At 47.6% G+C, this 15,338-nt stretch overlaps 1 protein-coding gene across 5 annotated transcripts in view; it reads right to left on the bottom strand.

Moving 5' to 3' along the window:
- The window catches only part of DOCK11 (dedicator of cytokinesis 11), a 404,878-nt gene that overhangs the window by 320,345 nt on the left and 69,195 nt on the right, over window positions 1–15,338 (bottom strand). For all 5 annotated transcript variants that reach the window (XR_011023561.1, XM_068250928.1, XM_068250930.1 and 2 more), the window contains one exon: window positions 2,282–2,416. Coding sequence is in view for 4 of the 5 variants with exons in the window: in XM_068250928.1 (XP_068107029.1) it covers window positions 2,282–2,416 (135 nt within the window). In the remaining variant the exon portion in view is untranslated. The remainder of the gene's footprint in view (window positions 1–2,281; window positions 2,417–15,338) is intronic.

Below are 15,338 nucleotides of genomic sequence, written 5' to 3'. Positions count from 1 at the left end.
GAATTTAAACCCTGGTCAAAGTTTTAAATCCTACATTAAAGGCAACAGCCATAACCAGTACACTATCCAGCTGATAGTGATTGTCAAAAAAGAAACAGATACTTATCTAAGGAGAGAAAAGGCGCTGGGTCCTACAGAGCCTTCCCGTTACTGTCATGGTCCTCTCGTTCCTGCTATGTCACGCCCAATTGAATCCCCCGTGGTGGGGGCTTCAGAAGTCTTCGGCAGCCTAAGTGCTCCTGAAGATGGGCTGCTCTGTACCGTACATGGGTGAACGCGCAAGAGAGTACGGAGGCAAGATTTTTGATTTGGCTATGAGGTTCATCTGCAAGGTTTGGATACAAGGTTTTTGTTCTGCTACAAAAGGGCACCCTTTTATAGCCAAGATTTTTGATTCGGGGTTAGGCACGACAAGCGGGGGGTCTTAGGGTTAGGCACCACTAGGGGAGGGGGTATCTTAGGGTTAGGCACCACTAGTGGAGGGTTCTGTGTGAGAGTAGAGAGAGGTTAGGTAATAGTAATCACCGGGGGGGGGGGGTGCTTTAGGGTCATGCACCACCAGGGGGTCATAGGGTTAGAAACCACCATGGATGGGTTCTGTGTGAGAGTAGGTAATCACTTTTTCGGCTTTATCACTTTTCTAGACTATATCCAGCGCCCTTTTATAGCCAAACAAATTTCGCCTATAACAGCATCCTTTTTATAAACTAAAACTATCTTTTTGGCTACACCAAGCACCTTTTGTGACCAAATTTGGCATCTCGGCTACACTAGGTGACCTTTGTAGCCGAATTTGATCTTTCGGCTACACCAGGCACCCTTTGTAGCCAAATTTGGCATTTCGGCCACACCAGGTGCCCCTTTGTAGCCGAATCTGGCTTTTTCCGTCTATCAGGCGCCCTTATTTCCAAATTAGGTAAGCATCTGTTTGTTTGTTTTGTTTCGCTTCTCATTAGCTTTAAGTTACATTCAGTAAAGTTTCCAGTACACTAACCAACATGAAAGTTGTGAGAAGCAGAAAATAACATTTCACACTTACCCCATCTCCTACAGTGTCTCCTTTCTCCTACAATGAGTAATTCATTACATAGAGCAGGACAACACACGTCCATGGAGATGCTCATTATCACCCACCACTTCCTGCCTGGGAGGCTAGTAAGGTAATGGATGCTGCAATATTTATTTTCTTTTATAACAATACCAGTTGCCTGGCAGTCCTAGTACTCTCTTTGGCTGTAGTGGTTTCTCAATCACACTCCTGAAACAAGCATGCAGCTAATGTAGTCAGACTTCAGGCAGAGCTCCTGATCTGCATGCTTGTTCAGGGTCTATGGCTAAAAGTATTAGAGGCAGAGGATCAGCAGAACAGCCAGGCAATTTGCATTGTATAAAAGGAAACAAATATGTCAGCCTCCATTTCCCTCTCACTTCAGGTTCCATTTAATACAGTGAAACACATGACATGCCCCTTTCACACTGGCGCATTTTCATTGCGTTGCGTTACCCATTTTTAACGCAGAGAGAGTAACGCTAAAGCAATGAAAGTCTATGGGACATTTTATACCTGAAGTGTTGCACCGGAAGTATTCAATTTGACGTGAGGGCATCAGTCCGCTATAGGTCATGCGTGTCATCTGTGGTGACACGCATTTACTGGAGGTCCTGTAAGTCAATAATTATGCAGAGTTTTTAAAATATTTGTTGTTAGCGTTACGCATATGGGGACGCCAATTTTATAGTGACACACATCCTGTTTGTGGAACATTTTGCTTGCAATATGTATTCCCGTCACAGGAAGTGAGCAGTAGAGAGCCTCATTTATGATTGGTTTTGGCGACAAGAATTAAATGAACGCTTGTCAATGCAGGTATCTACGAAGCTTGTTTTTTGCAATGCATTGCAGAAAACGCTGGTTGTAGATGTGAAACCGGCCTGATGTGAGCACCTCTAGGGCGGGTCAAAGGTAAGCCAGATACACATTATTAAAATACTTCAATGTATAAGGATGATGTGGTATGGACTGTTTGTTTTTTGTTTTTTTTAGTATGGAAAGTGGACTTACACTGGAAGTTACAGAGACAAATATATCTACAGTACTTGCCATTTGTATGAGTCATATCCTGCTCCACTGAGCTCACAAGTGGAAGCTAAATGATTGCAGTGAGAGTATCTACATCTCTTGACTGTCTTGTTAGGATGAATGTCACATGGGCAGGTACACTTATTTAGTTCAGAAAAAGATATGAAAGAATGATGGGGGTCTAAACTCGATATACAGTACCTGGGTGACATCAATGCAGGAATCCAGGAAGATACAGCCTTTAGAGTCCTTTGAAGTTTTCTCATCCTTGTACGAGTTTAGGATGTAAGAACCATCTGGCAACTGAGTCAGGTCGAAGTATCTCCTTCTGAACACCTATTAATAAAACAGTGGGAAGTTACTTGGAGACTTCTGTGATAATGAAACAACCCACAGGTTTTGCAAACTGGAGCACTTAGGAGTGGTGCTCAGGCCCCAGGCTTTTCAAGGTAAATCTTCCCTACAAATACAGCATTTTTAAACACCATTCAATATTTAGGAAAAAAAAATATCAGGTCAATAGTGATAATAGCTGCCTACAGAAGTAATAATGAATGTGTATAAATCCCTGCATGTATTAGAAAAATGTGTTATGAACTAATCCACCTGAGGAAGGGGGCAGGGGGGTTGAAACGCGTTGTACGTACTTCCCTCCCACAGATGAATGTACTGACGGTGGCTGCAGTGGCGATTTGAACCAAGACGAGGCAGATCACCCAGTCAAATGCTAACAGTGGAGCAACCACTCCGGTCCTTAACACTCTGTGCCACACCACAATAATCTGGGGAGCTTGTAGGTGTATTTTAACATAGTTTTTAATTAACCATACAATTGGAGGCACATTTATTGTTTTTCCTTTTGTATTGAAGAAAGGGCTGTTTTTCTAGTTGGTCATGCAAGGAACAGGCATGGATATGCCTCACAAAGCCACACCCACCCACCTGATCATACAACAGACTGTGCATTGGAGAAGAGGATAGCTCATAGCCAGATGTGCAGGCAGAATCACAGTTTGTAAAGAGAAGCCGTGACCAAGGATTGAACTTCATCCCAATCAGTAGCTGATACCCCCTTTCCCATGAGAAATATTTTCCTTTTCTCAAACGGATCATCAGGGGGCTCTGTATGGCTGATATTGTGTTGAAACCCCTCCCACAGTGTAATGTCAGGACCATGGTGCTGACATCACAATGTGGGAGCCTTGTTACATTGTGGGAAATAACAGCTGTTTCCAACTGCCAAAAAAAGCAAGCAACAGCTACTTCGACTGACATCACCTGCCAGCAGTAAAAATGTCACCATGTGATAAATGTCAGAATTAAAATCAGAGAGAGGAAAGATTTTACAATGGGTAAACACTGACTAAATCATTTATACTTAATTATTGAAAAAAATACTGTATATACTTGAGTATAAGTCTAGAAATTTAGGTCTGATTTGCTTCATAAAAGTATAGGGATCGACTTATACACGGGTCACTGATGATCACATACTAATGTGAGCACTAATAGTGATATTCCTATTTGCAGCAATTTACCCAGTGGTAAGTGATACTTTGAGGAAAGGAAATGCCAAGAAAACATAGATCTGAAAGTCCTAGCTAGTGGCCACAACAATTACCAAGGAAAGGGGCAGGGGGGAAATACTGGGCTGCATAAAAGGGAGTGAATAATTTTAGCACTTGGGGCCCTGGAGGGAGGTATTGGCTGCACTTAAGGGACAGGTAGGGTTAATGGCTGCAATACTGTATGCAGTGCAGTCATTAACCCCTCCTGAGCCCCAAGTGCAGCCATTAACTTTGCTGGGTAGACTTATACTTGAGTCAATAAAAAATCCAGCTTAAGAGGATTGAATATTGAAGTCGACTTATACAAGAGGTCGACTTGTATTCGAGTCTATACGGTAAGAACTTTTGTTCATTACGTTATTTTCACAGGAGTTCCTCCTTCCTTCCTCCTTCCCCTTCTCACATTCCTTATTTACAGAAGTCAGAGATGCTATCTTGACACTTTGACACACACAATGTCTTTGAAGAAACAGACCTAATTACTCCCCCCCTTTGTTAATGAAAAAGCATTGTTTACGTCTTGGTAATTAGCTCAATAAAACAATTGACAACCTAAGATGGCGCCGTAACAGGACGCCGCGGCCACAGGGCTCCGGTCCTTCTCTCCTTTCTCCCCCCTATCCCTCACTTGCTCTCTCTCCCCTTCTGGGGAAGATGCAGGGGAATATGCGGGAATAGCGGAGGTCGCAGGTGGGAGCCGGTGGGCCGCAGAGTTTGAGCAGGCCGAGGGATGCCAGCTGATCGGCAACGTGATGCGGGGACTCTGCCATTCTCTGCAGCCCAGCCAGCCACCCGAAACGCCGGCACACAGCCACACAGCCAGCTGATCGGCCACGTGATGCGGGGACTCCGCCATCCTCTGCAGCCCAGCCAGCCACCCGAAACGCCGCCACACAGCCAGCTGATCGGCCAAGTGATGCGGGGACTCCGCCCTCCTCTGCAGCCCAGCCAGCCACCCGAAACGCCGCCACACAGCCAGCTGATCGGCCATGTGATGCGGGGACTCCGCCATCCTCTGCAGCCCAGCCAGCCACCCGAAACGCCGCCACACAGCCAGCTGATCGGCCACGTGATGCGGGGACTCCGCCATCCTCTGCAGCCCAGCCAGCCACCCGAAACGCCGCCACACAGCCAGCTGATCGGCCACGTGATGCGGGGACTCCGCCATCCTCTGCAGCCCAGCCAGCCACCCGAAACGCCGCCACACAGCCAGCTGATCGGCCACGTGATGCGGGGACTCCGCCATCCTCTGCAGCCCAGCTAGCCACCCGAAACGCCGGCACACAGCCACACAGCCAGCTGATCGGCCACGTGATACGGGGACTCCGCCATCCTCTGCAGCCCAGCCCGCCACCCGAAACGCCGGCACACAGCCACACAGCCAGCTGATCGGCCACGTGATACGGGGACTCCGCCATCCTCTGCAGCCCAGCCAGCCACCCGAAACACCGCCACACAGCCAGCTGATCGGCCACGTGATGCGGGGACTCCGCCATCCTCTGCAGCCCAGCCAGCCACCCGAAACGCCGCCACACAGCCAGCTGATCGGCCACGTGATGCGGGGACTCCGCCATCCTCTGCAGCCCAGCCAGCCACCCGAAACGCCGCCACACAGCCAGCTGATCGGCCACGTGATGCGGGGACTCCGCCATCCTCTGCAGCCCAGCTAGCCACCCGAAACGCCGGCACACAGCCACACAGCCAGCTGATCGGCCACGTGATACGGGGACTCCGCCATCCTCTGCAGCCCAGCCCGCCACCCGAAACGCCGGCACACAGCCACACAGCCAGCTGATCGGCCACGTGATGCGGGGACTCCGCCATCCTCTGCAGCCCAGCCAGCCACCCGAAACGCCGCCACACAGCCAGCTGATCGGCCACGTGATGCGGGGACTCCGCCATCCTCTGCAGCCCAGCCAGCCACCCGAAACGCCGCCACACAGCCAGCTGATCGGCCACGTGATGCGGGGACTCCGCCATCCTCTGCAGCCCAGCCAGCCACCCGAAACGCCGCCACACAGCCAGCTGATTGGCCACGTGATGCGGGGACTCCGCCATCCTCTGCAGCCCAGCTAGCCACCCGAAACGCCGGCACACAGCCACACAGCCAGCTGATCGGCCACGTGATACGGGGACTCCGCCATCCTCTGCAGCCCAGCCAGCCACCCGAAACGCCGGCACACAGCCACACAGCCAGCTGATCGGCCATGTGATGCGGGGACTCCGCCATCCTCTGCAGCCCAGCCAGCCACCCGAAACGCCGGCACACAGCCACACAGCCAGCTGATCGGCCACGTGATGCGGGGACTCCGCCATCCTCTGCAGCCCAGCTAGCCACCCGAAACGCCGCTGATCGGGCGCTCGGCGGATCGCGCCCCCCCCTGGGATCGCCACATGTGTTGGCCGCGTGCAGTGCTGGCTCCTCCGACACCACTGGTCCTGGCCCACTGCTGGCTGCCGCTGGATCAGCTGACCGGGATGCGTCAGGCAGTCAGCTGATCATCGCTGTGCCATGTGCTCCAAGCTGGGAAGGGAGCCTGCCAGCCACAACACCGCTGCCACAGCATGAAGGGGAGAAGCGGGCTCTTCTGCTCCTCAGTGCAGGTCTGGTTACACCAGCATGCCACTGCCAGATCCATCCATCTGCCCTCTGCAGCTGCACCGGCCCACTGCTGCTGTTGCTGGATCCACCAGACCACCCACGGACACACCATCCTCTCTAAAGGTCTGTGCTGCTGACCTCCTGGCCACCTACATCCTACCTGCACTAGGCCACAAGCCGGGGGCTAAATTTACTGGCTGCCAGGTCCACTACTCTTGCCTACTGCTGGCTGCTGCATTTGATGTCCTGCCACCACCAAGGTAAACCCCCCTGGCCTGTCCACCACTGCTGCCCCCGGCCCCACGTCCACCACCACTGCGGCCCAGCAAAGGTGCCTCCTGGCCCCACAGGGCCCCCACTGCGTCTGCACCCGCATTACCAGTCGTGCAGACTTGAAATCAGGAGTGCTACCCCTCGGGCAACCTGATCCGAGTGAACTCTGCTGTCCGCCTCCATCATGATGCCCCTCAGTTTTTCTCAGCCTTCTCTCTCTACTTACTTTCGCGGACAATCGGTAGCACCTGTCTTGTTGGGAGCGTGTCGCTGTGTAGCGTCCAGTGCCGAAAATGGCAGCGCTCATATCAGCTCTCAGGCTGCTCCTCCTGTCCCACTCTTTTCTGTTCCTGCTATCAATGTATGCTTTGCTATGTTTGTATTATGTTAACTGTACATGTATGCTGTAATGCTCTGTTTGTATTACGTTAACTGTACGTGTATGCTGTAATGCTCTGTTTGTATTACGTTAAAGGGACTCCGAGCAGTGCAGAAACTATGGAAAGATGCATATCATTTTAAAGCTCTCTTTCTCCTCTTTCCAATGATATATAAATCGCCGCCCTACGCCTTTTAGTTTTCACTATTTTTGCGATTGAAATTGCCACGGCTGCGATTTCGATCGCGAAAATAGAGAAAACTAAAAGGCGTAGGGTGACGATTTAGGGGTCGTCAGAAAGAGGAGAAAGAGAGCTTTAAAATGATATCCATCTTTCCATAGTTACATTGTATTACACAGGGCGACTTTTTCCTAAAGTCAGCAGATCTATTCTGCTGAATGGAGCTGCTGACACTGGGGAAAGTGTCATCCTGTGTAATACAAGTAACTATGGAAAGATGGATATCATTTTAAAGCTCTCTTTCTCCTCTTTCTGGTGACACCTAAATCGTCGCCCTACGCCTTTTAGTTTTCTGTATTTTCGCGATTGAAATCGCGGCCGCAGCAATTTCAATCGCGAAAATAGCGAAAACTAAAAGGCGTAGGGCGGCGGTTTATATATCATTGGAAAGAGGAGAAAGAGAGCTTTAAAATGATATGCATCTTTCCATAGTTTTTGCACTGCTCGGAGTCCCTTTAACTGTACGTCTATGCTGTAATGCTCTCTGTTTTGCTTTTTGTTTTTTATTGTTTATATGTATGCTTAACTGTATGCAATGCTGTACTCTGCTTAATTGTACACACAAGCTGTAATGTTGTCCTATGTATGCTTGTCCCCTGTCTACCATGCTTATCCGTATGCTGCTTCTTGTCTTTTTCACCGACGACTCTGTATGGCCAAAACCAATTCCGGGTACAACCCACTGTTGTACTTGGCGATAATAAATTCTGATTCTGATTCTGAATTAGCTTCCTGAAGTCTCTGTGGTTGGGGACGGTCGGGCAGGCCTGCTGAAACAGGCTAATAAAACTACTTTGAATGTAAAATACAAGGTAAAATGAAAGTTTATTTTAATAATGAAACGGATTGTTGGCATGCATTTTTCATGTGCTATAGAAATGTTCTGAGTGCTAAAAAAGGTGCTCGGTTCACTTTAAGCCCATGCCTTCTGCCCAACCCTCTGTTCATATGCTAGACTCTGCTTCAATGCAGATGCTAGTGTATAGTCAGTATAGTCAGGTAGTCAAGCGATCGTCGGTAAGTGGACTATTTACAATCACTAAGGCCATCTTACTCCTGTACCAGGATGTACGGATAATAGCTGGGCCTCTGATAGCATTCTGTGGATAAGTTTTTCAAATAATGCACTGAGGATGTTAAGGCGGCAAAGGACACAGCCTTACCCTAAAGTGGGCACTGTACCAAGTTTGCCACAGGTTCACTTTAACAGGCCTTCTATAATGAAGTGGAAACCTGAATGCCACTTTGTTGTTAACCTACAGATTAACCTACCTATTTGTGACTGCCACATCTAGAAACAAGTGATGTGCCTAATTACAGCAGCCAACAGTGGTGTAAAAACCTACAATAATTACATTGCCGTATAAAAGTGGCGATTAAAAGTGCAGTTCACTTGATTATTAATCAGAAGCAGTGAACAGGCTAATCTAAAGCAATTCTGAGATGGTGCAGGAAGACAAAAAATAATAATTTTATTTTGAGTTGAGGCCAAAGGCAGATGATATTTAGAATCAAGAACAGTTCCAAAGATTTTCATCAGATACCTTCATCACATGGAAAATGAATTTACCTAGTAGAAATAAGTTAATAGCAGATACCAGCAGCTACTCAAAGAACAACTACATTTTGCCCATTTTTAACATGGCCTAATTGGTCATATACTGCATATCATTTCCAACCTAGGTACGTTTCTTTGTATAGGCAGCGCTCAAAAGTCTTTAAAAAAGGCTGTTTGTAAGTGTTTAAAAACTGTAACATAAACGGTAAGAATGAGCCATTTGCAAGTAAGTAGAAAGCAGATGGAACATAAAGGCCCTACACACATGACATCATCACATATTTATCCTTTAAAAAGTCTGACTTGGAACAGTCTCATGATTCCCAGCACAAGAATAGAAGTTCACATTTCTCAACTCAAGGATTCTTGCCCTTACTTTTCTATTTATGTAGTTTCCATAGTTGTAGAACACTGATGGCATTGATGGTTTTTAGCAGAGGATTCCATCCTGCAGCAGAAAGGACAGGTCACTGGTGAAGACTAGCTCCACCTGTTTGTATACTTCGTATATTTAAAGTGTAACTGTGGGGAATAAAATAAAAAATCAATTATTTATTATCTGGTAAACAAGTAATAAGGATGCTAATCAGGCAATCCAAAAGTTAAAATCACTATTGCTTTTCTTGTTTATAAATGATCATTCCCCAGTTTACCTGACTCTTATTTGGTACGTTGCTGCACAAAGGAAGTTGCAGGGCATGCTGGGTTGTCCTTTTATTGCTTTTGTACATTAGTTAAGTCTGAGGGGAAATAAAGAAGCAAAAAAAAAGACAACCCAGCTTGCCCTGCAACTTCCTTTGTGCGGCAAATAAGAATCAAGTAAACTGGGGAATGATCATTCATAAACAAGAAAAGTAATAGAGATTTTAACTTTTGGATTGCCTGGTTAGCATCCTTATTACTTGTTTACCAGATAACAGTAAAGAATTGATTTTTGATTTTATGCCCGACAGTTACATTTTAAGGTTCCCTTTTGGGAGGGTGTGAACACAACACACATCTAAAGCCCCATACAGAAAAGTGACAGGTGAGAGGGACAGCAATGGTCGGTTATTAGTGGTCTCACCCAGTGGGTCACTAACTACGTCCTAAGACACCTGAACTGACACTAGATATTCTCCAAGATATTTACAAATGGTTTTCTTGGGTGAGAAAAATTACACCTTCATATGTAGCTTAAGAGGAATTTTAAACAAATAAATCAATACATTGCAAAGAGAGAATTTAAAAAATAGAGAGATCAAGAAATTATTTTAACACATCATCATCATCTTTAGGCAGGAGACAACATGGGCAGGAGGATAGCTAGATCAGGGTGTAGAGATGTCGCAAGCATAAAATTTTACATTCGTGAACAGCGAACGCGAACATCCGCAAATGTTCACAAACATGCGAACCGCTATAGACTTCAATGGGCAGGCGAATTTTAAAACGTACAAAGACTGTTTCTGGCTACAAAAGTGATGGAAAAGTTGTTTCACCTGGACGGTGGCATGCTGGAGGGGGATCCATGCCAACAGTCCCACCAAAAATTACGGAGTTGACGCAAAGTCGGGTTTTAATCCTAAAGGGCAGACATCACATTACATTCCTACACATAATGCACTGGATTGGAACTGTGCGTGCAACTTATTGTAGCAACGATAGCAGTAGTGCGCACAGCTCTGGGTGTGGGCTGTGGATTGTCACACACAGAGAAATGCAATAGTACTATCAGAATACAGTGAAATAATAATTCACTGGAGTGGAACTGTGCGTGCAACTTAATGAGGCAACAACAATAGCAGTAGTTTGCACACAGCTCTGGGTGTGGGCTGTGGATTGTCACACACGGAAAAATGCAATAGTACTATCAGAATACAGTGAAATAATAATGCACAGGAGTGGTACTGAGCCTGCAACTTAATGTAGCAACAGCAGTAGTGTGCACACAGCTCTGGGTGTTAGTGGGCTGTGGAGTGTCACACACACAAAAAAAAACACTGGAGACCGATGTAGTAGCCTTCAAAAGGGCTGTTTTGGGTGCTTTCACAGCTAGTTAGGAACAAGGACACAGGCCTAGCTAATGCTTTCCCAACCTATCTGCAGCAAGTCTGACCCTGCTCTCACTAATATTCAGCAACCAGCAGACAATTAATCCAATACGACCACTGCTTTTTGATAGAGAGGTGGGGGTCCAGGAGGGGTGCTAGCCGATTGGCTGCCATGTGTCTGCTGACTCTGAGGTAAGGGGTCAAAGTTTGGCTCCATTATGATGTATAGAAAGCGGGTCGAACATGCCATATGTTCGCAGTTCTCAGAGAATGCGAACAGCAGTAAATTCGCCAGGAACTGTCTGCCGGTGAACTGTTCGACCCATCTCTATCAGGGTGGGCCATCTTCCGGCTTCACCCTGCACCCAAATTGCACTTCACTGTTTTTACATGTATGCAATCACTAGCATGTGGAAAACATTATAATTGTATATTTTGGAAATGTATTAAGTTTAATTATGCAACTTTTCAATTCAACCTGCATGGTTGCAAAACACAGTCTGAGACACAGAACATTTATATTGTGCTTTTCTCCTGGCGGACTCAAAGTGCTAGAGCTGCAGCCACTAGGGCATACTCTATAGGCAGTAGCAGAGTTAGGGAGTCTTGCCTAAGGACTCCTTACTGAATAGGCGCTTGCTTACTGCACAGGAAGAGCTGAAATTCAAACTGGTCTCCTATGTCACAGGCAGAGCCCTAGGCTCCTTGCACCAATAACTGCGCAGAAGGGCTCCTGATCTCATTCATGTGCATTGTGTTATGCGTATGGAATATGCTACAGAAAATTTTAAAGATGTTCTATGCAAAACAATTGTTTAAGTAATGTGAATTAATGAACGTGATTGCTCTTGAAACACGTAATAGTCAACTTGACTATTAAGTTGAGGATTATGGAGATCTTTTACAACGGCCATTGCTTGATATGAAAATACAGGACAGGCAGGCATATTGTACTGCTAGTGACAAAACTAGAGGATTACTGCTAAAAGTTCATGTCCAGCAGTCAGTACAGCTTCCAGTAAGGATGATCACTCATCCCACTTAGCAAAACTTTCTCTCTAATTTATAATAACCACTCATTGTAATGAGCACCTAAAATGCAGACAGCTAATAGACTTTTTATTAAAAGGCTGGGAGGAAAACAGAAAATGACACCAGTAATGGTAGCATGATTGATTTTTATTGCATGAACACTGTACACTGAAGGCTTTAAGACAAAGATTACAAGCCTAAAATTATTATTCAAAGTGAACCAAAATTATTATTCAAAGCGAACCTGCCACTTCAAGGAATATGACTGACCTAAGTGTTAAAGCAAAAGTATCTGCAATAACATTTAACCACTTGAGTACCACAGGTTTATAACACATCAAACCCCCCCTCTTTTTCTTCCCACAAATATAGTTGTATTTTGGTGGTATAGGATGACTGCTGCAATTTTAATATATATATATATTTATTAAAATACATATATTTATTAATTTAAATTAATTTAAAAAGTGACATTTTTACATTTTTTTTTATCTCATTAGTGAAAGTATCAGGGGCCAGGGCAGCACTGTAGTATCTGAAAGCTTAGAGGGTGGTTTAGAATGCAAAGGAATGGGAATTGTGATTTCTTGCCATTGAGCAGATGTGATTGTCTCGCAGTATGTGGTTTATCCTGCCCACCAGGTTATCAGCATCAATATGCAGGAACTGTAATCAGCCATGATCTCCTGCACAAAAGAGCGGAAAGAGTGCCTGCACATTTTCCAGTTCGTAACCAGGCAGCTCACTGCATGGTGGGTGTACCGTTACCAGGGCCGTGCAGAGGATTCTCAAGAGGGGGTGCTCAAATTTGAAAAAGGGGCCCTAATCGATAAATCGTGCTAAATTGTGTATGTAATACCCCTTCTCCAGAAAGCACTAGGCAGTCTTAACCCCCCCCCCCCCCCCCCCACCACCACCACCACACACACACACACACCTTTATAGAAGTATCAGGCAGACTTTGTGTCTTCTTCCAACCAACTTCTTTGGTGCCACCACCCTCAAATCAGCAGTCATAGGTGCGCACTATTAGAGTGGGCACAGTGGAGCCTGATGTAGGCATGGATTCACCTTTCATTACTGGGACCTCTGTCCCTCTAGATCAGCACCCAAGCTTCTTTTCAGGCAAAGAAGCAGTGGTTGCCAATATGCAGTGGTTGCTAAGCATTAGTAGATGCAAAACTGCAGTAAGTGAAAAGGTGCAGTGGGTGCACAGATGCAGTGGGTGGTAAGACGCAAAGGTCCAGTTTGTGCTAAGTTGCAGTGGGTGCCGATGTGCCAAAGTACAGTCCGTGTCAAGCTGCTGTGGGTACCAAGGTCAAGTTTGTATTGGGTGTTTATTTGCAGTGGATGCTATGCAGTATTGGGTGCTGAATGAGTAGCAGAAGGCGATAAACAATAGTGGGTGCCATGTGAGTGCTAATTGGTACAGGGAGCCATGTGAGTGTTGGACATGAGTGAGCAGGGAGTGCCATGTGTGGTCTGGATGTGTGCCATGGGAGAGAACTGAGTCTCATATGGGTTCAGACAAAGGGTGGGTACTGGTTGCTATTTGAGTGCTGGCCATGGATGGGTACTAGGTGCATATAATGGCTTTGGAACTTTGTGCTGTTTGAGTACTATGGGTGTTGATTATGGGGGTTATAGGGTGTCATGTGGGTCTTAGGTGCAAATACTGAGTGCCAAGTGGGTACTGGAAGCGAGTACATGGTAACATCTGGGTAATGGGTGCTGGTTAGTGGGGTATTTGTTGTCATGTGAGTGCTAAATGCAGAAGCTGGGTGCCATGTGGGTTCTGGGTGCTGGCACAGGGTGTCATGTGCATTCTGGCTGTATGGGTTGGTGTCAAGCATCATGTAGGTGTTGATTGCAGGTACTCAGTCCCTTGTGAGTTCTGGGTGCATGTACTAGATGTCATATGTGAGTGTTTGGTGTTTGTGCTGGGCACCAAGTGGAGGCTTAGTGCAACTGGAACTACTGCAGATGAAACATGTGGGTGTTGGGTGCAGGTACATTGGTGTGAATACTTGGTGCATTGCCTGCACTAGGTGCTAACTATGGGTGGGCATTGTGTGTCATGTGGATTCTGAGTGCAGGTACTTTGGGTGCTAGTACTGGTTTATGTGAGTTCAGATAATGTGCAAGTACTGTGCCAAGTGGGTGTGAGTACTGGGTGCCAGCTATAGGGTGAATGATGCAAGTACTAAGTTCCATATGGAGGTCGGATATAAGTATTGGGTGAAAGTTGCTTGGTGCAAGTACTGGGTGCTTGCTATAGTGGGGGTTACTGGTTGAGTGTAATGTGGGTGCTGAATATTGATGGGATTGCGGTGGGTGCAGGGAGTGGGAGGTCACTGTGGGTATTGCTATGAATCGCATAGCTGCTGCTAGGGGAGGTAGAGGTCAGTGTGGTTGCTGGGGGAGGTAGAGGTCAGTGTGGTTGCTGGGGGAGGTAGAGGTCAGTGTGGGTGCTGGTGGAAGGGTAGGTCACTGTGGGTTCTGTGGAAGGAAGAGGTCAGTATGAGTGCTGGAGGAAGGGGAGGTCACTGTGGGTGCTGGGAGAGGTCATTGTAGTTATTGGAGGAGGGAGTAGTTGTGGATGATGGGTGTTGGGAGAGATCAGTGTGGGCGCTGCTTTTAGGATGGGAGGTCCCTGTAAGTGCTGCAGGGGACAGGTGGGTAGCCACTGGGGGAGGGAAAGATCACTGTGGGTGCTGGGGGAAGGATAGGTCAGTGTGGGTGCTGGGGTAGGCAGCATCACTGCTAGATTTGGGGAAGGAGAGGTGATTGTGGGTGGTAGGTGAAGGGAGAGGTCACTGTGGGAGGGAGAAGTCACTGTGGGTGCTGGTGGAGGGAGAGGTCACTGTGGGTGCTGGGGAAGGAGATGTCACTGTGGGTGCTAGGTGGAGGGAGAGGTCACTGTGGGAGGGAGAGGTCACTGTGGGTGCTGGTGGAGGGGGAGGTCACTGTGGGTGCTAGGTGCCGGGAGAGGTCACTGTGGGTGCTAGGTGGAGGGAGAGGTCACTGTGGGTGCTAGGTGGAGGGAGAGGTCACTGTGGGTGCTAGGTGGAGGGAGAGGTCACTGTGGGTGCTAGGTGGAGGGAGAGGTCACTGTGGGTGCTAGGTGGAGGGAGAGGTCACTGTGGGTGCTGGGGAAGGAGATGTCACTGTGGGTGCTAGGTAGATGGAGAGGTCACTGTGGGAGGGAGAGGTCACTGTGGGAGGGAGAGGTCACTGTGGGTGCTGGTGGAGGGAGAGGTCACTGTGGGTGCTAGGTGGAGGGAGAGGTCACTGTGGGTGCTAGGTGGAGGGAGAGGTCACTGTGGGTGCTAGGTGGAGGGAGAGGTCACTGTGGGTGCTAGGTGGAGGGAGAGGTCACTGTGGGTGCTGGGGAAGGAGATGTCACTGTGGGTGCTAGGTAGATGGAGAGGTCACTGTGGGAGGGAGAGGTCACTGTGGGAGGGAGAGGTCACTGTGGGTGCTGGTGGAGGGAGAGGTCACTGTGGGTGCTAGGTGGAGGGAGAGGTCACTGTGGGTGCTAGGTGGAGGAAGAGGTCACTGTGGGTGCTAGG

Source organism: Hyperolius riggenbachi, chromosome 8, assembly GCF_040937935.1.
Source record: "Hyperolius riggenbachi isolate aHypRig1 chromosome 8, aHypRig1.pri, whole genome shotgun sequence".
Classification (NCBI taxonomy): Eukaryota; Metazoa; Chordata; class Amphibia; order Anura; family Hyperoliidae; genus Hyperolius; species Hyperolius riggenbachi.
This window is presented reverse-complemented; position numbering and strand designations above follow the sequence as displayed.